Raw genomic sequence first — 24,044 nt, 5'->3', positions numbered from 1 at the left:
AAGTGGACCACTTCTTCGCCATTTTTCAGCTTTTCGAGATCCGCATCGCATGTGGAGCATTTAAGCCTAACGGGCGCCTCACCGCGCTAAGCCTACTGAGTCGACTGAGTCCGCGGCGGCCCTACCCGAGGTCAATCGGCGCTCGCCGTCGAAGAATTTAAACATGGAGGTCACTGTTGAGGGTAAGCTCATCCGACCCGAGGAGCTGGAAGTGCCAAACCAATGGTTTACCAGCCGAAAATCGAAGATTGTCCCGTTGGAAAGTATTACGCGCGAAAGTGACCAAAGCCGCGCCCCGACAAAGGCAATGGGTAGAAAGATGGCGCTGAAGTCCATAGAGCGCAGGCAGATGCGCATGCCGACGGAGGCGGCGAAGATCGTGCTCAGGCCGCGTGGAGGCCTGACGAAGCTGATCCAATATGGGACGGCCCACCTGGGCGACGTCATCAAAGCCGCAGCCGGGATCGATCCCAAGGAAGAGGGCGACGATATATTCTCGCCGAACTTGAAACAACAGTCCATTCTCGTCGGGACCACGTGCGAGAAGCGAAAGTTTAAGTACGCCTGCATCAAGCCGATAATGCTCGACGGGGAGTGTGTCGAAACCTCTGCCTACGTGGCCACCCCGGAGGATTGTGGCAAGGGGGTGATATACGACATCCCACTCTTCTACACGATAGAAGACATCAAGACCAGACTCGACCGCCGCGACAACCCTAAGATTCTGGGAGTCAGAAGATTGGGCAAGGAGTCGAAGGCCGTGATGCTACTGTTCGAAGAGAACACGGTACCAAGATAAATCCTTTTTGGAGGCGTCCCATTGAGATGCCAACTTTATAAGAAGAAATTTGAGATCTGCAACGCCTGCGGACGCCTGGGTCATCGGGACGACGTCTGCCCCGACCCGAAGAACGTCAGGTGCCGCGGTTGCGATCTCGAAAGGCCACCGAAGGACCATAGCTGCGAGCCCAAGTGTCAACTGTGTGGCAAAGGGCATACACTGGGCGACTAGAAATGCCGGGAGATTTTCCGGACATCCCACGTCGTCAAGAAGAAGCAGTGGGATCGGAAACAACGTCAGACCGACTCATCAGAACGCCAGAGCCGACCGAGAGAGCCGAAGCCGGAGAAGGGCTACAAGGTCCGAGACGAGTTCTTCCCAAGATTGGATACAAGGAATCCGGTGGAACCCAGAGGCCGATCCGGCTCCCGGGTCAACTCCAGGGGAAGAAGCCAGGCCAGGGGGCGTTCCAGCTCCAGAGGCCTGGCCAACCCACGAAAACGAGGTTGGAGCCAGGAGCGTAAGGGCGTGAGCTTCGCAAAGGCGGTCACCCAGGCTAAGGAAGATAAAAGAGCTGACGAGATTGATCAGTTAAAGAAATTGGTTGAAAAATTAGGCGGGATTGTGGAATCTCAGAAGGTAGAGATTCAAAATTAAAAAAAAAAAACAGGGGCCACCGATTCCTCCCCCGCCTCAGCCACGGCCCGTGGCCCCGGAGCCGCCGTCAAGCGAGGACAAAATGGTTACCGAGGCGACCCTCCCACCCCCGCTGAAGCGCAAACTTTGTCGCGTTTCGGCGGAAGCCACGAATGAACGACCACCACGAAGTTCTGTGCAGAGCCAAAAAGCCCTTGTTTATTCTTTTTCAATCCTTTTATACTGTCTGCCCAGGCGGGTGGTTCCCGTTTCGACCCATTCCCAATACAACCTTCCCGTTTGTACCTTCCCGTTTCGACCCGGCTCAAAACGACCTTCCCGTTTCATCCTTTCCCATTTCGCCCTTTCCCGAAACAACCTTTCCGTTTCGGCCACCGTTCGGTTCGTTTGTATTGCTCGTTAACAGTTGAGTAGGTACAAGTGTTCAGTGTCTGAACACTTGTACCTACTCATATAGCGCTCCGTAATCCCCCACAAGACCTTGAACTATACAGAGAAGGCTGGGGGCGCGCATGCGCAGCTGTGGCGTTTTCTTCGGGGATATCGTAGCGGAGGAGAAAAACGATCTACTACAACTCCCTATTGTACAGAGCGCGAAACCGTTAGCGCGAGGAAACGATTGTTGGTTTTAGCTGTTTGTCTAAAAAAAAAAAATCTGAAGACTGCCATCAATATTATTAGTGTATTTGAAAGTGCTCATCTGGTCCACTAACCTAAGCGATAAAATGTTCTACCTTCTAATACCATTTCGAAGTGAAATTTAAAAAAATTGCCAACATCGTGTTTGTGGTAACGTTGTCGCGCAGTGTACGAAGTCCATTATGTGGTTACACATTTTGGGGACCATCTTGAAAGAAACATTTTAAGTGGTTTAAGTAGAAATATATTTTGTTGAAGCTTGTCTGAAAGTATTGCATATTTTAAGAATACGTTTACAAGAAAAAATATTTCCCAACATAACTGAATTGCTCGCCTTTGCATTAATTGCATTAACATGATTTCGGGACATATTTTTAAGCAGAAATACTGCGCAGACCAGGAATACAACGATGGACACTTTTAGCGAAGAGGTTGAGATGTGCGGAGCTTTTTACCAACGGGTTCAAGCGGGACAAATTCAAACAAAAAATATGTCTTGGCTAAGGGTTCAAATATGAAGGGCGCTTCGGGAATGGGTTGAAACGAGATAGGTTCAAACGGGAAGGTCGTTTCGGGAATGGGTCTTAACGGGACGGGTTCAAACGGGAAGGTCGTTTCGGGAATGGGTCAAAACGGGACGGGTTTAAACGGGAATGGGTTGTTTCGGGCTACACCCGCCCAGGCAGCATGACGCAGCGATATGCTGGCGCGTAGCCAGCGATATAGGATATCGCTTCAACTTTTTTTTTTTCACAAAAGCAAAGCACAACTTCCAATCAGAACTCAGATTGTACAAAAGAAAACAAAACAACGAAGCAAAAAACGCTGTTACATAAACTACGCATTTATATAATTCTTCCCGCACATTTTCAAGGCTAACACGTATCACTTGAATACACAACCAGAAACATTGTCACTTCACTCAGCAATTTCAAGCATCTGTAACATTTTTTTACCTACTCATCAATACCCAATCTTTTAGGTGTCCGAATTGTTCGCCCATACCGCGTGATGACGACGGGAGAGTCATTGGACTCTCTTGACGTTACAGGCACGGAAACCAAAGCACTTGATTGAACTGTGTTCGATACCATCTCGTCCTCCCCTCTGTTCATGCTGGCTGGGAAATCGTAGCTTCCTCCGGTTTCTTGTTGTCGCGGCAAAAACCGCAAACTCGTCCTGTTCCGCACTAGGGTAACCCCAGATGACGTTTGTACCTCGTAGGACCTTGGCCTTCTGGCTGGAGCTACGACCTCCGTGTTCGCCTTCATGTCCGTCACCCATACCCGATCGCCGATGTGAAGAGTCCGCAACGCTTTTGCTTCGTGTCGCTTGTTAAGCCCTTGAGGCTGCTTATCTCTTGCGCTGTGGTCTTTTCGGATCAACTCCGCTTGACTCAGGTTTGTTGGATGCAGTTGTTCGGGTATCATGGGTAGCCTCGTGAAACAGTATCTGCCAAATGGCGTGATAAACGTTGTCAGTTCTTGGCATGCTTCCGATAGTTTAATCTGGTGAAAACCCGAGTTAGCATCCAGCTTTGAAAAAACCGATGCGTCACCAAGCAGGCCGAGTGTTTGTTCGACTGTTGGCAGAACATACCGTTCCCGACGGACACTTTTATTTAATTGCGTCAAATCCACGCAAATACGAACCGCGCCTGACGGTTTTAGTACTGGCACAATTCCTGCGCACCATTCTGTGGATCCTTCCACCTTACGTATTACGCCTAGTTTTTCCATTTTGGCTATTTCGCTTTTTACAGCTTCCATCATAGGAATGGGAACCCTCCGTGCTGTATTAACACCGAAAGGTGCGGCGTGCGGGGTGAGCTGGATGGTGTATTCCCCTTGAAACGTACCTAAGCTGTTGAACAGCTGCAGGTACAAAACGTCGTAGCGTTCGTTTTTGCCGATGCTATCTACAAATTTAATGACCCCCAAGGACAAAATCGCCGTTAGGCCTAGCAACACTTCACGCAAAGGGCTCATGACATACACTGTTTGACAAGACACCTTATCTTTCCATTGTATTTCTGTCGTAAATTTTCCCAAGACCGTGAATCGCTTTTCGTTTGCCCTCACCAAAAGTTCCTCGACTCGATCCAGCTTAGTCGGGATGCCTGGAAACGTACATGGCACAACAGACACTTCGGCACCCGAGTCTACTTTTGCAAAAACAGGAACACCGTTAACGGTTATCTGCACATACCGTGCTTTCGCGGCCGCTGTATCTGCAGGTTGTTTAAACAGATATACAGGTTTTTCTTCAAGGGCAAGCTCTCGTACCTTTTTCGGTTTCCCCGCCCCAGTTCTGCAAACCTTGCTGAAATGGCCTCGGTTGCTGCAGTTGAAGCACTTGGCTGTTCTCGCTGGACAGGCTGACAGTGGGTGCTGGTTCCCTACACAGGACGAACAGGGCCCCTTCCGAGACGACGCCAGTTTTTCACTTCCTTGACGCCACGATGTTTTACTGTGCCGCCTTACTTCATCGATGTTCACGTCCTCAGATGTTGCCGGCGATTCCTCGGGACGCAGTTCTCGTTGCTGCTGTCGTACTGTCTCTTTCAACCTTGCTTTCGCCAACGCAGAAGCAAGCGTAAGCTGCGAGTCCATCTGAAGCGTTCCCGACAGCTTTCCGTCCCGCATGCCGACAACCAGTCGATCACGCAGTATTCGTTGTTTAAAGTCCCCAAAATCACAGCGGTCTGCTAGGGTGTGAAGCGCTGTCACGTAATGGTCGATGGTCTCGTCTGGATTATGCACACGCCGTTGAAAGCAGGCGCTCTCGTAGACGACGTTTCTTTCTTTCACGAAGTGCTCATTAAACTTCTTTTGGACTTTCTCGTAGTCTTTCGAGTCCTCCTCGCTCAGGCCGAAGGTTGCAAAAATTTGTCGTCCCTGCCTTCCTAGGGTATAGAGGGGGGTTCTGACCTGAGCCTCGCCGCTTCTTTCGTTGAGACCGCTTGCGAACCGGTAGTCTTCGAACTATTGAATCCACACTGGCCATTCTGACGCTTTGTCAAAGTCCAGTTTAGGTGGTCGTTGCAGTCCTAGTCCCCCTTGAGCTGGTACCGGCGTCCCCATGGCTTGCTCTTCGTGCATATTCCTGGTCAGACGCACCCCACTCCTGACACCATGTCGCGTTTCGGCGGAAGCCACGAATGAACGACCAGCACGAAGTTCTGTGCAGAGCCAAAAAGCCCCCGTTCATTCTTTTTCAATCCTTTTATACTGTCTGCCCATGCAGCATGACGCAGCGATATGCTGGCGCGTAGCCAGCGATATAAGATATCGCTTCAAATTTAAGGACGCGGACCCTGGTCAGACGTTGGAAGGTAGAATGATGAAACTGGAAAACACATTAGACGAGTTCATTATTAACATCAATACCCAAGTTCAGGCCATTCTGGGCGCTATCCAGAAGCAGGCAGAGGCTATTCAGAAACAAGCTGAAGAGTCTCAGACATTGCGTACCGAGTTGGTTGCCAATAATATTTGGCAGCAAAATATCGAGCATGTTGTTTCAAAATTGCAAAATAGCCAGTCGTGCTGAGAACCAAATTTGGCAGTAAAACTGTCGTGGCTTCCGCCGTAAGCGGCCAATTCTGCAGTGATATCTTCCGCTACTGACCATCACGCCACTCGCGATTGCGCTTCAGGAGAGGGGGGGACCTGCGAAAATGTCAGAATATCAGGCGTTTCATAGCGACCGGTGCGAGAAATCGACGGTCGCGACACTTGTGAAACGAAACTTCGCGGTGATAGAACACGATCTCGATTTGCGGGAGATCGAGAACGTCTTCGTCGAAATTTTAACGGGCAAAAAAACGGAACCCAGTCTCTTTTTCTTGAATATATACAGCTCGCCTAAACAAAGAAAGGTTAGGTTCAGGCCCTGCTCCGAAAAACTCTCAAAATTAGCGGAAACCGGCCTCTAGGGGTTGTGGGGGATTTCAACGCGCATCATCAGGCCTGGGGGTACTCTCATCAGTGCCCAAAAGGTAGACAATTGTGGGAGGACATGTAAGACCAGGGGCTTTTGTTACACACTGACCCTGATAGCCCCACGCGAGTGGGCAACAGCGTTAGTGTGGATACGTCCCCAGATCTCACCCTCTCCAAGAACGTCCGCGGCCTTGAATGGCACAATTCAGAGATAAATTTTGGGAGCGACCACTACATACTGGTATCCCTCCTCAAAGAAGGCCTTAAAACGCGCAGAGCACGCGCGCCAGCCACCGTCGAATGTGACCATTTTAGAACAATCAGATCCAACCAGGAAGGGAAGCCCATTTGCGACATCGGGGATTGGGCGGAACAGCTAAAATCGAACGTCGGCGAGGTTACCAAAACCTTAGAAGGTGAAGACGCCCCCGAGATTGCCGATAGCCGCCTCCTGCATATGTGGGAGGCTAAGCAAAGCATGGAAAGACGTCTAAGGGCACAAAAATGAAACCGCTCCCTCCGGAGAAGGTTAGCGCGACACAACAAGGAAATTGAGGATTACTCCTTTAAATTATGCGAACAAAATTGGGGCAACAAATGCGACCAGATGGAAGGCGAGATGAACCTCGCTAGAACGTGGGGTTTGCTCCGCCATTTGCTCGACCCGGAAAATTCGAAAACCCAATTGGGAACCAGACTCGCCAAAGCTCGACAGGCTTTTGACGGCGGCGACGACGATTTCATGCAGAAACTAATAGAAAAGTACGTAGGTGAGACCCATCAAACTCCCCTTCCAGACTATGATGGCGCGCACAACGAGGCGCTTGATGCCCCCATCACTGAAGCGGAAGTTAGAGCGGAATTAGTTAGGCTCCGCACAAAGTCTGCCCCGGGTCCTGACGAGATTACAAATAAAATGCTCAGGAACTTGGATGATACCTCCATAGGTTACCTAACGGAGTACATGCGAGAATGCTGGGACAAAGGCGAGCTGCCGCAGCAATGGAAAACGGCAAAAGTCACCTTAATACCCAAGCCGGGCAAGCCTCCGCAGCTCGGGAATCTCAGGCCCATATCGCTTACCTCGTACATAGGAAAGCTAATGGAGCACGTCATCCAGACGAGATGAATCGAATACCTGGAAAAGCAGGACCTCTTGCCGCAACCAATGATCGGGTTCCGCCCTCATCTGTGCACGCAGGATATCATGCTTCAGATTAAATACGACATTGTCGACTCGCGGTCTAAAGATGCGGAGGTGATCCTAGGGCTAGACCTGATGAAAGCCTTCGACAACGTAAAGCACAAGTCGGTACTTACCGGACTTAGCAATCTAAATGTGGGCACTAAAACTTTCAATTACGTGCGAAACTTCCCTTCCGGCAGGACGGCCTGCGTAAAATTCCAATCTATCGAATCTTCCATTCTTGAGCTTGGCAGCAGGGGCACGCCCCAGGGCTCGGTGTTGTCCCCCCTCCTCTTTAACGTGGCCATGTGCGCGCTCCCCGGGCAGTTGGAACGCATCGAGGGGCTACAATTCAGCCTCTACTCAGATGACATTACCTTATGGGTCAACCGGGGTTGACTCGGAAATTGAACAAAGGCTCCAGGCGGCGACCGACACAATCGTGAGGTACGCGGCCGAGCGAGGAGTGGCTTGTTCGCCACAAAAATCGGAACTATTCGTCTACAACCCTAAGCATCTCCGGTGTAAGGCACCGTCGGATATTCTAATTCAGGTAGCGGGAGCAGAGGTCCCAAAAGTAGAACAGATACGAATTCTCGGCCTAGTTCTCCAGTCTCACGGCCACAACGGAGAGACTCTAAAGCGATTGGAGAGCCACGTGATGCAGACACTGAGCCTCATCAGGCGGGTTGCGAGCAAAGGGCGAGGATTAAAAGAAAATAATTTAATGAGGCTGGTAGAAGCTTTCATATTCAGCAGAGTTAGCTACTCTACGCCTTATCTCGACTTAAAGTCGGCATAAAAGATGAAAATTGACGGATTAATACGTAGATGCGTCAAGCGCGCGCTGGGCCTGCCCACGTGCGCATCCACGGAGCGACTTTTGGCGCTCGGGATGCACAACACGTGGGTGGAACTGGCGGAAGCGGTGCGCACATCTCAGATTGAGAGATTGTGAGCCACAAAAATGGGCTGGACTATCCTGGCTAAAGTAGGAATCAATCCGCACAGGGGCCCAATCCTGAAGGCAGAAATTAAGGAGGGAATCAGAAGCTGGCTAACCATCCCCCCTTTACCTAAGAATATGCATCCCGAGCATAATAAGATCAGAAGAGAGAAGAGAGCAGAGGCCATTAGTCTCCGGTATAGGGAGCTGACCTCGGAGCAGGTAGCGAATGTGGACGCCGCTTGTGGCCACGACGGACGAGCGGTAGCCGCGGGAGTCAATGGCCGCGGAAATGCCGTTACCGCAGTCTCCTTAAGGACGCGCTCCGCTGCAGTGGCGGAGGAAGTTGCGGTAGCATTGGCTTGCTTCGGCACGGAAGCAAACTTCATCATAAGCGACAGTAAAACTGCCATCCAAAGTTTTAGTGCAGGCAGAATCTCGCCTGCGGTGGCGAAGATTCTCGATCAGCGACAAATTGCGAGGAAAATTACGTTGATCTGGACACCAGTACATGCCTCCGTCCCCGGCAACGAGGCGGCTCTCGAGCTAGCTCGAGGTTTATACCACCGGGGTGGTGAGGACCCCCCCTGGCAAGGGAGCGGTGAACGCATGGTAAAATATAGAGAAATTACTCAACATTACAGATTGGAACGTAGGCTGGTACCCCCACCAGACCCGTCATTAAATAATACGCAGGCAGTCGCGTGGCGACGACTCCAAACATACACGTACCCGCAACCAATCCTGGTGAACCATATGTACCCGGATATAAGATCAGACGAGTGTACACACTGTGGGTTGAGAGGGTCCCTCGACCATATAATCTGGGAATGCTAAAATTCTCCTGGGAGGGCGCTAAATATCGCTTCTAAAGAATCCTGGGAGACCCTGCTGCGCAGTTCGGACCCTGAGCTCCAGCTCCGCCTCGTCCGACTGGCTGAAGAGGCCGCCGGGACACAAGACCTCCTGGCCAGCATCTAAAGCGGTGCCTCCTGCCTCCCCGGCCTGGTGCCGAGGGGGCAGGGAGAATGCCAATTCTGTCGGACAATAAATGTTCTTTCCTCCTCCTCCTTGTCGGTTAAAGCCACAGAAGGATGGCTGACATAACGCTCGCCTAAGCGGAGTATACTAAAAGTTTCAAAAATTTCGCGAGTGTGTTTTTCGGTGAATCTTCCAATTATCGAGGTCTTTTGTAAAGAAGGTGTACACTTACACGCTTGACAATGCAGAGGTAGGTGACCCCCCACTGTTGAATTTAGAGAAAGATTGTGCTCCCTTAACCGGTCATTAATACTCCGTCCTGCCTGTCCTACGTAGGATCTGCCACAGGAAAGGGGAATGCTATAAACCACTCTGGTTGAACAGGGCACGTAAGGGCGGACGTGTTTTGTGCGACACCTCTGTTTTGTAATATTTTCTGGTTTTTCTCGAACTTTAGAACAAATTTAACCCATTTTTTGGGGTGCTGACATCAGTAAGGGGACTCCGTACCTATTGGCTACCTGTTCGAGATTGTGAGATATTCTGTGTATATACGGAACCACCACCACCCTTTTTTTGTCGATATCACGTGCAGCTTTTTCGCATCCTTTTACTTTTTTTATCAGAGTTCCTACCACTTCAGTTAGCACCTGTGCTGGAAACCCAGACGCTGTAAGCCTCTCAATTTGAGCATTAAAACTGCTTTTGATGGTGTGGAGGCATGACTTTTTTAGGGCTGAAGTAAGGCAGGAAAGAGCTATGCCTCTTTTTACGACTTTTGAGTGCGAGGACGTATAATGCAGTAAACCGTTTTTAGAACGGGGTGAAAATGACCAGCACGGGTGGTTTGTTTGCAAAGATAGGGAAAGGCCTAGAAATTACAAGACACGTTCCTTAGGAGTTTAACAGGAAAAATAAGTCCTGGACCGCACTTTTGGAATATGTCCATGGTGCCACTAATTACATTATTGTCCAATGTCTTTTGGTACACTAGCAGAAAATCGTCTACATACCTAAACGCGTCAAGAACTGGCATAGACGCTATGGCCGTCTTAATGGTGCTGTCGACTCCCGCAAGAAAAATATCACTTAGGAACGGTGCAACGCAAGAGCCTATACAGACTCCCGACTTTTGCAAAAATACCCCGTTTTGCCACCCAATGAATGTCGAATTAAGATAGAAATGTAGCAGCTCAAGAAAACGTTCTATAGGTACACCACTTGAGCTCCGTAACGAGAGCTCACCGTGGGACTCAATACAGGACTTAACAGAGGCAAGGAGATGTTCGTGGGGAAACGAGTAAAAAAGATCTTGAACGTCCACGCTGAAAACACTGTGATTGGACAGTTCATTTGACCTTAGTATTTCAACGACGGCTTCCGAATTGCACACTCTAAAGGGATCCGTAATCTTCACACCCGAAAGGTGCTTCTGAAAATAGGCCGACGTGAAGAACAATGCACCGAACTCAGAAATCGCAAAACATGTCAACGAATGTAACAACTGCACTGCTATTTGGTCGGAGACAGAAATCATTCACAAGGAGAGGAATGATACAAAAAGGCTAGTAAGGGAGACGGTGCGAATAAAGTCTTTAGGTAATTGCATAAGCCAGGCGTCGCTACAGTTCGGTAAAAATTCCAAAAGTGTTTTTAAAAATATAGTTATATATATATGTATATATATATATATATATATATATATATATATATATATATATATATATGTATATGTATATATATATATATATATATATATATATATATATATATATATATATATATATAGATAGATAGATAGATAGATTTTTTTCGGGTGGAAAGAGGGAAATGCTGTACTGTTCATCTTTGCACCGTTTTAGGTTAAGTGCGTGTCATCCGTTCGTCGAGGAGGAAAGAAAAACATTTTAAGTGGAAAAAAGTTTTCTTTTTTTTTTTTTGTGCGTATGTGTTTGTGGATTTTTGTCACTTTTGAAGAGATAATGGTCCTCTTGTTATATATTGGGGGAGATTACTGAGTTATCTTAGTGAATCGGCATGAAGGCCGTCCCTAGCGCTAGTTTGGAATTACAGGGTTTGGCGTTTGGACTGTTTAGAGGTTGTCCCTTTGTGCTGGTAGTGACTGTCTGGAGGGTTTGGCGGTTGAACTGGTTAGAGTTGCCCCTTTGTGTTGGTGGTGGGCTGTTTATGGACTATATAAGGAGGAGGACTGAATAAACCTGGTAGCTGAGTTTGAGACGTCGTCCTGTCCCGTTCTGTTTCTTCGACTTTTATGTTTTTTTCTACCCCAGTCTCAGGTATATTCAACATGGTCGACATCTGCCATTGCCACGACCCTCTTTCGTTGACAAATGCTCGGACGGGCAGGCTACCTTGTGTGTTTTGGCACTAAAGAAGACCTCAAGCAGGGTGTCGAACCGGAACCGAACCGAACCGAAAACCAGAACCGAACCGTTATTTTTAGCCGAACTGGAACTGAACCGAACCGAAATCTTCGCCGCCATCTTGGAACTGAACCGGAACCAAACCGAAAAAAATATAACGGTAACCGGTTCAAAACGGTTCAAGGTATTCTTTTTTCGTTTTTGTTAGTATCACAAAACGAACATATGGGAATATGAAATTGGCGGCTGTATTTCTATCTATTGTTCGAATTGTCACATACAGAATTGCAATGTATGGTAAACTGTGGGTTTTCGTGGCGCTTTTGTACTGGCAATATGATTAACCATGTGTCACTTTGTCACGTGACGTCATGGTGTCAATACATGCTGTCAAGTAATGTCACGGGACCCTGTGACGTCACGTGACTCACTGCGTCAAGTCGATTTAATTTGAGAAAGTCACTAGATGTATTAACCTTGTTGACAGCGTGACGTAACATGATATCACGATTTTGCACCGAGTCACGTGGCACCGTGACGTAAACAATTTTCATAGCCCCGAATCGAGTGCTCAAGTTCATGCCAATCAGCATCGCCGAACATTCGGGCAACGGCTTGTGTTCAATTAAAGATTATAATAGCCCAACTCTAACAATATCTGAAGCTCCAGCCCAAGCTTTTGCTTTCTAAACCCTAGCGCATGACTATGATGAACACTGACGGTATATAATTAGCGTCAGATCACGTGGCTGCTTGTTCAAATTGCGAGTTGAGGAGGGGATCGACAGCTATTTGTTTCTTTATTTTCTTTTGCATCTGCTATTTTTTTTCTTTTCGCAAGCTATCAACGTCAGGGGTTACTTCTTAACAGTATTTACTGAAAGTACAAAAACAAATGTTGCACGACCAATTTTACATTACTGAAGCACCCAAAAATGTTTTCGTTATTGGGGAGGAGGAGCGACCGTGACGCCCCAAGCGGTTAACTTTAGAACTACACGGATGGGGACAATAAATACAATGACTCAGCGCTCGGCAGACATAACCGAACGGGCGTCAGCGCTCGGCTGGAGTTCGTGTTCTCCGGTGAGGAAGTGGACAAACACCACGGATTTTGGCCAAGCAATGGCCAATGTCTGGCGATGGTCTTTTGGCCAGTGGCCAGAGAGTGGCCATTCATTGGCCAATGCTTGGCCGATGGCTGATGGCCAGCGGCCATTGGCCAATGGCCAGATAAAGGCCAGTCACCGGCGAGTCCCTGGGCACTGTCTGGCCACTTGGCCAAGGACCACAGCCAGCCACTGGCCGATGACTGGCCAACTCTGTGCTGCTTGGGGGGGGGGGGGGGGGGGCTCTTTTGTTTCCACTCCGGCCTGCATGAACAATGCAGCCTGCATGGTCCCTGCTCAGCACAAAAGCCGAAGTGGGCCCAGCTCGCATTCCCTGAGGATAGATCCGACACTTAACGTCGCTTCGTCGATTGTTAGTATTTTTTACATTAAACTGTGCCTTGTGCTCTATTGTAGAAGATGACATGGACATGCACATAAGGCCTGTGTGCACGTGCAGAGGCCTTGTGTTGAGTAAACACCTAGGTGTGGGGAAACAAACGGGTAAGAACGCCCCCTATAGTTCGATCGCCTGCCTAATTTTTGAACTGTACGAAAAAAAAATACTTGAAAGAAAAACAGAAAAAAAATATTGACCTCAGAGGGAGAGCCGAACATTTGCAGTCGCTTTAAGGCTGTGTTCCAAATCTTACCCAAATGGATCCGAGTTACTCCCGCGGGTCATGTCACGTGACATCACAGATTGAAAAGGTCTGGACGCGGCTAGGTTTTGGAACGCCAGAAAACAAAACCCTTACTCTGGAGTAAGATCATGTAAATTTTAAAACACGGCCTAAGTCTCACACGAGCGTCGTTCTCAAGGTTTCTACCACCTCTGTATTTTGCTTAAAGGAGCAATACAAATATTTCTATACATTCACATAATGCTGCTTAAAATCACTTCCTAACGTTAATAACTAAATAAACTTGGCTTTGCTTTTTTCTTTAGGCAATGGCAGTGGCCAAAAAATTAGAGAAATATGAGCATCGTTGATGCCCTCAACTCGGAGCCAGAAGCGGCCTCCTGGCCTGGTACCTATCTAAGGCCGCCAACGTTAATCATGCCCCCGTGGTGGGGTTGGAAAGGAAGAAAACGCCTGCTGGAGCTCCAGGCATTTTTAGAGTTCGGCTAATCTCATCAGCGCAGTGGTTGGACACAAGCCACTACCCGAGTGTCCGCCGAGGCATTGATTGTTACGAGCCGATGTACAGTGCTCACGCAGTTCTCGTGTCTCATCCATGAGCCGCGCTCGACTGTCGTCAGGCGGGTGGGTTCGATCCCCCAATTACGTCGTCAAGCTTTGCGAAGGCAATACTGAAAGATATAGTTCCCTTTTATTCTCGTAATTCCACCGTGACAATTGAACTTCTGAATCAGTGGCGGCCTGTGCGAGTATACTTGGGTCAGATTAGGACGAATACGCCTCAGAAAATTCATGAACATTCCAACCCGATATAATAATAATAATAATAATAATAATAATAATAACTTTATTCACCATATCACATATGGTGGGAGCTGGAGAAAAAAACTGACAAAGCAGCTTGACGGGTCTCCAGCCCCCTGAACAGGTACACAGCGGAGCCAAGTTACATACAAGCAAGAAAAAAAAAGCAACAGCAAAATAAACAGAAACAACCACAAAACGCTGTTATGGTAAAACTAAAAGATGACTAACAGACCGTCACCTTCACAAAAAAAAATTGCATGAAGACTAGACGACTGATAAACATCATATTTATATAAAAAGTAGAGAATCACGTAACTCACGCGGGCTAGAAGATAATATATCAATATTGTCACGAATGAAGGTGACGAAAAGCCGAACAGTGAACTGAAAATAAAGATTTAATGGGCGAACTTGTGCCAACCAAAAATAAATAACAAAAGAGCGTCGAGGTAGCAGAAAAGCGGGCGGCGGTTCGGCGGCACTACAGAGCGCTAGCGAAACTGGGACTGACTCGACAAGGTCGCGGGCAGCTGCTTATCTACCGTGCGAACTATCTCGAAAGTTCGGCAAAGAAGGTTCGAGCGTCGCGCGCTCGGGGCGAGGATGAACTGGCACTTTCCAGAATAACAAAGCAGAGGGAAAGTTACGTCTGCTGCGAGAATGACCGGGAATCTTCTAGAAGACCGTGACCAAGCATTGCCTTCTCGGCTCTGCGGGCGGCATTATCCCCCCCTTTAAAAGTGCATCGCCCCGACGCTAAACGAAAGGAAAACGGAAATGGCTAAAACAATTACGGCGAAACAAAACAAACATGGAGTGTCACAATCCTAACGCGCGTAGAACGGCTTGAGTCGAACTACGTGGACGACTTCGGGTCGTGGCTGGCGGCGTCCTGATGGGCGAGTTCCGTCGGGGAGCACCTCGTAGTTCAAGTCCCCAAGGCGGCGGATGACCTTGTAGGGTCCGAAGTAGCGTTTTAACAATTTCTCGCTGAGGCCGCGGCGGCGAATGGGCGTCCACACCCATACCCTGTCTCCGGGCTGGAACTCCACGTCGCGGCGGCGAAGGTTGTACCGGCCAGCGTCCACACGTTGCTGGTCCTTTATTCGAAGACGGGCTAGTTGGCGTACTTCTTCTGCTCGTTGGGTGACCAGCTGGGCGTCGTCAGTGCCGTCGTCCGTCGGGTCGTGGGGCAGCATGGCGTCGAGCATCGTCGTCACCTTTCTGCCGTGCACCAGCTGAAAGGGTGTAATGCCGGTAGTTTCTTGAATCGCCGTGTTGTACGCAAAGGTGACGTAGGGCAGCACTTCATCCCACGTCTTGTGTTCCACGTCAATGCACATAGAAATCATGTCGGCGATGGTCTTGTTTAGTCGCTCCGTCAACCCGTTGGTCTGCGGGTGGTATGCCGTGGTCCGGCGGTGGTCGGTGTGGCTCAGGCAGAGTATCTCTTGTGTCAGTTGCGCCATGAACGAGGATCCTCGGTCCGTAATCAGGACCTGGGGAGCGCCGTGTCGGAGGACGATAGACTCCACGAAGAACTTGGCTACTTCCACGGCGGTCCCCGACGGGAGTGCTTTTGTCTCGGCGTACCTGGTGAGATAATCAGTTGCCACGATTATCCACCGGTTTCCCTGCGCCGACGGTGGGAAAGGTCCGAGAAGATCCATTCCAACCTGCTGGAATGGTGCAGTTGGGGGCGCGATCGGTTGCAGGAGACCTGCCGGCTTCGTCGGTGGTTTCTTGCGTCGTTGGCATTCGTGGCACGAACGGACGTAGAGGTGGACAGTCTTCGGGAGCTTGGGCCAGTAGTATTTTTCTCGGATCCGTGCAAGAGTCCTACTGTAGCCAAGGTGACCAGATGTTGGGTCGTCGTGACAGGCTTGGAAGATCTCTTCGCGAAGACTAGCAGGAATGACCAGGAGCCACGTCGAGTTGTTGTCCCCGAAGTTCTCTTTATAGAGGAGACCTCTCCGGACGGCGAATCTTGGCAGGTCACGCGAGAAGGCTCGGGGAATCGTACCCCCTCGTCCCTCCAAGTGGTCGATCAGTGCACGCAACTCAGGATCGTCCCGCTGGAGCGCTGCCATGCCGTGAATGCTCACCGCTCCAAGAAAGTGGTTGTCGTCGTCGTCTTTGGCACATCCGGTAGCTGACTCGACAGGGGCTCTGGACAGGCAGTCGGCGTCGCTGTGTTTTCGGCCTGACTTGTAGACAACGGTCACGTCGTACTCTTGCAGTCGTAGGCTCCACCGAGCGAGGCGTCCCGATGGGTCCTTCAGGCTCGCTAACCAACACAGCGAATGGTGGTCGGTGACCACCCGAAAAGGAGTCCCGTACAAGTATGGGCGGAATTTCGTGATGACCCAGACGACGGCCAGACATTCCTTCTCGGTCGTCGAGTAATTGCGTTCCGCGTTCGACAGCGTCCGGCTAGCGTATGCGATCACGCGCTCCGCACCGTCTTGTCGTTGGACCAGTACCGCTCGGAGTCCTGTATTACTGGCGTCCGTGTGGACCTCCGTTTTGGCTGATTGGTCGAAGTGGCCGAGAATCGGTGGTGACTGGAGCCGTCGCTTTAGTTCGTCGAATGTCTGTTGCTGTTGTTGTTCTTCACCCCAGTCGAAGTTCACGGCGTCTTTTGTAAGGTGCGTTAGCGGCGCAGAAAGCTTGGCAAAATCCTGAACGAATCGCCGGTAGTATGCGCAAAGTCCAAGGAATTTTCGGACGGCCGTTTTGTCGGTGGGCGGTGGAAAGGCCGCTACGGCGCGAGTCTTCTCAGGGTCAGGACTTACACCTTCGTTGCTCACCACGTGGCCCAGGAACTTCAGTTCGCCGTAGGCAAACCGGCACTTCGTCGGCTTGAGGGTGAGTCCTGCGGTCCTGATTGCCTCTAAAACGGCACGAAGGCGTCGCAAATGCTCGTCGAAGTTGGCCGAGAATACCACGACGTTGTCGAGGTAAACGAGACAGCTCTGCCACTTAAGGCCTGCCAGGACGGTGTCCATGACTCGTTGGAACGTTGCCGGCGCCGTGCACAGTCCGAAGGGCATCACCTTGAACTCAAACAGTCCGTCGGGCGTGACGAAGGCAGTATTTTCTCGGTCCCGTTCGTCGACTTCGATCTGCCAGTAGCCACTCTTAAGGTCCATCGACGAAAAGTACCGGGAGTGGCGCAGCCGGTCCAGCGTGTCGTCGATGCGGGGGAGCGGATACACGTCTTTCTTGGTGACCGCGTTGAGCCGCCGGTAGTCAACGCAGAATCGAAGCGTTCCGTCTTTCTTCTTTACAAGCACGACTGGAGAGGCCCACGGGCTGTTCGAAGGCTGAATGATGTCGTCGTTGAGCATCTCCTGTACTTGTTCATGAATGGCCTCTCGTTCCTTTGGGGAGACCCGGTACGGCGGCCGATGCACAGGGAGCGCGTCCTCGTTGGTAATGATGCGGTGTTTCGCAACTGTTGTCTGGCGCACCCTCGACGTCGTCGCAAAGCAGTCGCCGAACCCGGCGAGGAGGTCTCCGAGCTGTCGTCGTTCCGTGGTGCTGAGCTTGGGGTTAACGTCGAGCTGTGGCGGCACTGTACTGGACGGCTGACATGGCGAGGGCTCGTCGGAGATCGCGGCGATTTCGGCGTCGGCCTGGAGTTCCTCGACGTGTCCTATAGTGGCACCTTTCGTGAGATGCTGCGTCTCCGGTCGAAACTTCGTCACGAGGACCACACAACGTCCATCCTGCAGCTCTGCTACGCCCCTTGCGACGCCTATTCCTCTTCCGAAAAGCAGTTGGACGTTGCCTTCCAGAAGGACTTTCCCGCTGGCAACTGCGTCGGTAATGACGGGCACAAGAACACTCGACCGTGGCGGCAGGTTCACGTGGTCCGCAATGACTCCGACGGCGGCTGGCGACGTTTTGGATCCCTCTGGAGGTAGCACGGGCTTTCGCAGCGTCAACCTGTTTGCTCCAAGGTCGATCACTGCACCGTACTCACAGAGGAAGTCCATGCCAAGGATGACGTCTCTCGAACAGTCTTTGAGGACGACGAACTTCACGGGGCAGGTCTCTCCGTGGATGTCCACGCGCGCAGTACACCTTCCCACTGGTGTGATGAGATGTCCACCGGCGGTTCGTATTTTTGGGCCATCCCACGGCGTCATCACTTTCCGAAGGCGGCGAGAGAGCTTCCCACTTAAAACGGAATAGTCTGCTCCGGTGTCGACGAGTGCCTTCGCGTCGTGGCCGTCGATGGTAACGTCGAGGTTATTCGACACCGTCACAGAAGCGTCGTTCCTATCTGTTTTGTCGCTAGTGTGGGAGCCCTCCGACGTTTGTGGAGGATATTGGCGTCGTTCGTCACCGGCAATACCACCTCCCGGTATTGCCGCACTCAGTTTTCCAGGCGAGGCAGGGGGGACAGGCTTTCTCGGCGGGACCTACGATGAGGCGATGCAAGGCGTTGCGGTGACGGCGATCGGTAACCGCGGCGGGGAGACGGTCCTGGGGATGGCGAACGGCGGAGGTATTCGTCGATGTCCCTAGGTCGCTCTCCGTAGCGTGGTCGCGGGTCGTCGGGGTGGAAGCCTCGTAACCCCAGCTGCCGGTACGGGCAACGGCAGTAGACATGATCGGCTTCCCCGCAATGGTAACAAAGCGGGCGTCGGTCGGCCGTTCGCCACACGTCAGTTTTCCTGGGTGCTGGTTTTTCCGGGCGCACGTGCTGTCGTTCTTCGCGACGTTGGTAGTACTGTGGCGCTGGAGGTTGACGTCGTGGTGGCACCGTAGCTTGGCGGGGAGCTTGCGGCGGTCGTCTGGCCATGGCAGCGTAGGTCAGCCTCGGTTCCTCAGGGGCTTGCTCGTTGACGGGAGTTTCAGGCTGCAAGGCCCGCTGTACCTCGTCGCGCACGATCTCGGCGACTGACAGCGACGCCGGGCGCTCAGTAGCGGGGAGCAGCTTTCGGAGCTCCTCTCGGACGACGTCCCGGATAACGTCGCGTATGTCCCGGGTGCGGGCGCCGATGTCGGTGGAGGCAACGACGCCGGGATATCGTTGGTAGTAGGAGGCGCGTGCTTGGAGGGCGCGCTCCATGTTCGTTGCTTCCGTGACAAACGCTTCGACGGTGGTCGGCGGGTAGCGGACGAGGCCCCCAAAGATGTCGTCCCTCACCCCGCGCATAAGGACACGCAGCTTCTTGTCTTCGGTGGATTGTGGGTCGGCACGCGCGCTCAGTCGCAGGACGTCTTGAACGAAGCTGGTGACGCTTTCGTTGGGGCCTTGCGTCCTCGTCCGAAGGAGGTCTTCGGCTCTCTCCCTTCGGTGCTGACTGGCGAACGTCCCTCGGAGCTCTCCTTTCAGCTGGTCCCATGACGTAATCGAGGTTTCACGATTCTCGAACCACTGTTGCGCCGTTCCTTCGAGGGAAAAATAGACATTTTGAAGACGCTGTTCCGGAGTCCATTGGTTGTGCAGCGCCACCCGTTCGTATTGCTGCAACCAATCTTTGACGTCTTCGTAGATCTCGCCGTGGAAGGACGTCGGTGTACGAGGGGCGACGGGCAGGTAGACGACGGGGGCGACAATCGGGGTCTGCGACGACTGGAGGTCCATGGTCGGCTTCGTCGACTGGTTGGTCTTCTTCGGCAGTAGACCGTATGAAACCCATGCAAATTACCCCGCACCTCCACCAGAAATGTCGCGAATGAAGGTGACGAAAAGCCGAACAGTGAACTGAAAATAAAGATTTAATGGGCGAACTTGTGCCAACCAAAAATAAATAACGAAAGAGCTTCGAGGTAGCAGAAAAGTGGGCGGCGGTTCGGCGGCACTACAGAGCGCTAGCGAAACTGGGACTGACTCGACAAGGTCGCGGGCAGCTGCTTATCTACCGTGCGAACTATCTCGAAAGTTCGGCAAAGAAGGTTCGAGCGTCGCGCGCTCGGGGCGAGGATGAACTGGCACTTTCCAGAATAACAAAGCAGATGGAAAGTTACGTCTGCTGCGAGAATGACCGGGAATTTTCTAGAAGACCGTGACCAAGCGTTGCCTTCTCGGCTCTGCGGGCGGCAATATTCGAATTCAGGAAAGTGTTTAGTAACGTTGGAGTGTATTTCTAATCATCTGAAGACCGTAATTTGTACGCGATGTACCAACCATCCAGAAATCTGAGTGGCGAGTAGAATGTGTCAGCTGTTTTTTCCTAAGGGATGCCAAGCTTAGCAGGAAGCTATCTATCACAAAATATTCTTGTTTATACTTCATGATAGGCCTGTATTCATATTGTTGATGTGTTTTAAGTACCCCAAGTTTTTCAAAAATTTGGTTCGTGTGAAAAAGATAAGGCATGTCACACACGAGTCTTAACGCTCTCTTTTGCAGTATGAATATTCTATGTAAATTTGTTTTAGTATTGGTACCCCATACCAAATGACAATAGTTTAAATGAGATACAAATAGTGTGTTATACAAAAGTAGTTTAACACTTGATGGAAGAATTAGACGGTGTCGATGTATCAAACCAATTATACAAGCAAGTTTTGAAATAACGTAATCTGAGTGCGCTGTCCAAGACATGTTGTTTGAAAACAACACGCCCAATGTCTTGAACGTGGTGACCATTTCAATGGGGGACGAGTACAGAACGATGTCGCCCAAAAAGGTAATTTTCCTGTTTTTGGGACTAAAAAGCATAGCTTTAGTTTTGTCTTTATTTATTCTTAGAATATTTGATGTAGACCAAGCCTCCAGACTTCTCAAGATGTCGTTTGCGACTTGTACAATATCGCTGCAATTCCGAGACGATATAAAAATACTCGTATCATCAGCGTAAATGATAAATTTAGCTGGTGGTGCAATATTAAAGGGACCATGAAATGATTTTAAAATCGAATTTCATCTACCGCACGTCGTAAAAGGTGTGAAAAGGAACACAAAAACACAAGACTAGGGAGCCAAAAAAAAAAATTATTTGCTATAGAACTTTTAAAAGAAAACTGGACTCTTTTGCGACTTCTTTCCTTCGAAAGCTCTGCCTTTTCACTACGATGCATACGCAGAAACGGTGCACGTCAGCCGAATCCACATCGCCTATTGGGTAAGAGCCTACCTCACCAGCACCGCGATCGTAAACAATAAATAGCCGGCGAATGTTTCCTAAAAGTTTTGTTAAATAATATTCAGATCCACATTTTGTAGCATAATTAGAGATGTGTGGCGAAAATTGCCAAATTTGATAATGCTGAGAGCCAAGCGCCATCTATCGTGTGGTAAACGAAGCAACTACTGCGCGTGCGCAGTAGGGCAGGGCCAAGCTCAGAACGGTTATTTCCTTTGGTTTCCTTCCTTTCAAAACTCTGACGGACTGAACGTTTATTTTTCTACGTGTTCATCTCGCGCGTGCCGACTTCAAGCAGCAAGAAAGACATGTACTTATAACAAACCACGACGAACAAGAACGCTGGATCCACAAACACCCGAGAAGAGCGACAACAGCCGCGAATCCCGCTCTGACGAAGCTCTCAGAATATAGGCCTAGCAGGCACTCCGACTCGGCGCAGCGTTGCTTCGTCGCAAGACCGTCTGCCTACGACCGGCTGGCGTACTGAATGGAATATGCCCGCGCTACCCTTGTGGACCCTTCCGTATTATAGTTTGATCGCTGACCTCAATTTTAGGTTAAGAGGTGAGGTCAATCTCTTCCCCTTGTTTTCCGAGGCGGTGTTGACGAACACTCGTGGAAAGGGGACCCTCGTCGATCCTCTCCTTGTTTTGTGTGATATAGAGCTCAAATAAACGCTGTATGGATTACCTTCGTAGCACGGTATGTACACTTTGTTATTGGTATGCCATTTTTATTCTGACAGACTGCACGTCACTGTCGAGCTGTAACAGTTCGTGGGATACCGGTCCAACCTTTCTTTGCCGAGTGTCGCGTCAGTATCGAGTTGCAATTGTAAAAGATCGGTCCCGAAGCGCTTACCAACAGCGCGAATACAGCACTTCATCAAACGCGCGCGTCCGCTCCGAGTGTGAACAGGCATTTACGTGGCTCTTGCTGACAGTTCAAACGTATCTTTTTTAACGTCGGCTCGCTCCTGCATCTCCGAGACCGCGAAAAACGCCGCGGCAAATTGTTCCCATCTGCACTTCCCAACAGGCATACCGGCGTATGGGACTAGTCCCATGCTGTCGCTGTAGCGCAACGTATCTCATTGAATTTCGCTCAGCTGCGATGCGGCGATGAGAGGCGCCGATTCAGAAAATACGTCGGTGACATCGGCGCAGTAAAACCCACCGGCGCACCCCAACTTCGCTAACGCTCCCATCTCCTACTGCAGAGAGAACTTCCGGTTCCGGAAACATCGTACGTCGCGGCTTGTTTTGCGGTCAAGAAAAAGTCGATATTTCATTTTTTTTTTGTGTAGAAGTCAATAAACCGAGACGAAAACGGATGCCTGTTCGGCATTCAGTGAACATTGACGGTTTATTGTAAAAGTTATCTGGAAAAAGTAAAAAAAGTCATTTCATGGTCCCTTTAACGATGTCGTTTATGTATATGTTAAAAAGAAGCGGACCAAGCATACTTCCTTGAGGTACTCCCGATTTTATAGGTTTTAATTCAGAGGCGTGACCCCCGATATGCACATATTGACGCCTGGTTTCTAAGTATGACTTAATAAGTACTGCCGCATGCCCTCTAATACCGTAAATATAAAGTTTCTGAAGAAGCAAATCATGTTTAATAAAGTCGAATGCCTTTGTAAAATCTATAAATATACCTAACACTACATTTTTGTCTTCGAAATTACGTAAAATGAATTCTTTTTGGTCCAACAAACCAAGTTCCGTGGAACGTCTCTTTCTAAACCCGAACTGCGATTCCGCAAGAATGTTATGTTTTTCTATAAATGTGGTAAGACGCCTAAAGATAATTTTCTCTAAACCTTTCGAAAAGACTGGAAGGAGAGACACATGCCTATAGTTACATATGTTATTTCTGTCACCTTTTTGTAAAGTACAACCACTTTTGCTATTTGCATTTTTGTAGGGAATGTGGCTGTCTCTAGGCTAAGATTAAAAATGTGTGCAAGGCACCTGCTAATGGTGTCCAAAACATAAATTACTGGCCATATTTGTATATCATCAGCGTCGCAGCTATTACTAACGGTTACGTTGCGAAATACTGCTATTACCTCGTTTTCAGTTACAGGATTTAGATAGATAGTTTCCCCAATTCTTCGTTGTATATAACCACAAGCTTCGTTTGTATCTGAGGTTCCTACTAAATTTACAAAAAAGTCATTAAAAGCGTTTGCAAGAGCGCTACCAGTAAGGGTCACGTTATTATGAATTATAAACTCAATATTTTTTTTGCGTTTCACCCCGGTGCAACACTGAATTAAGTTTTCGCCACAACCGGTCGGTGCGATTTGATGTCACACTGAAATAGTTGTGGTAATAAAGAACTCTACGCTTCTTCAATTCCTTTGATGCCCGCTTTAAACTTCGCGGGGTGCAAAATAATACAAGAAAAAGCAATGGAGGGTTGCTGTTAACAAGTGACAAATAAACTTGTGGATTTAGCACACACAAACGGAGGAGGCAATTCCTCAGGAATACTTTCAGCCTTTCCACTCTGGTGAAGAAGGAACACCAGCGAAGCTGTACTATGGTGGGAATGAAGTAATGGGCCGGCCGCAAGTCGGCAAGCCAGAGTGCAAAGACTGGAGAGGTTGTCGCCATCAATGCGCGACGGCGGCAACCAGACAACCGGGAAGCCGGTTGTCTGGTTGCCGCCGTCAATTATAGATGGCGGTAGCTGTCCAGAGTTTTGTGTCATTATTTGTTTACTGACTGACATGATGGGAAACTGACCCTTAATAGCTCCGCTGTAAAAATAAGCACGTGTGTGTGCGTGAGTGTGTGTGTGTGTGGGGGGGGGGGTAATTTTAATAACATACACAGTTGTAAAGAGG

The 24,044-nt window shown here is 49.8% G+C and overlaps 1 protein-coding gene across 1 annotated transcript in view; it reads right to left on the bottom strand.

Moving 5' to 3' along the window:
- Positions 1-4,368: 4,368 nt before the first annotated feature.
- The window catches only part of LOC8040692, a gene marked incomplete at its 3' end in the record, with an annotated part of 36,130 nt that continues 16,454 nt past the window's right edge, over positions 4,369-24,044 (bottom strand). Inside the window, exon 3 of the mRNA XM_042286295.1 lies at positions 4,369-5,047. Within this exon, the coding sequence (XP_042142229.1) occupies positions 4,369-5,047 (679 nt within the window). The remainder of the gene's footprint in view (positions 5,048-24,044) is intronic.

This window comes from Ixodes scapularis, unplaced genomic scaffold (assembly GCF_016920785.2).
Source record: "Ixodes scapularis isolate PalLabHiFi unplaced genomic scaffold, ASM1692078v2 PGA_scaffold7__128_contigs__length_106722199, whole genome shotgun sequence".
Classification (NCBI taxonomy): Eukaryota; Metazoa; Arthropoda; class Arachnida; order Ixodida; family Ixodidae; genus Ixodes; species Ixodes scapularis.
Note: the sequence above shows the minus strand (reverse complement) of the source record. Positions and strands in the feature narration are given on the sequence as shown.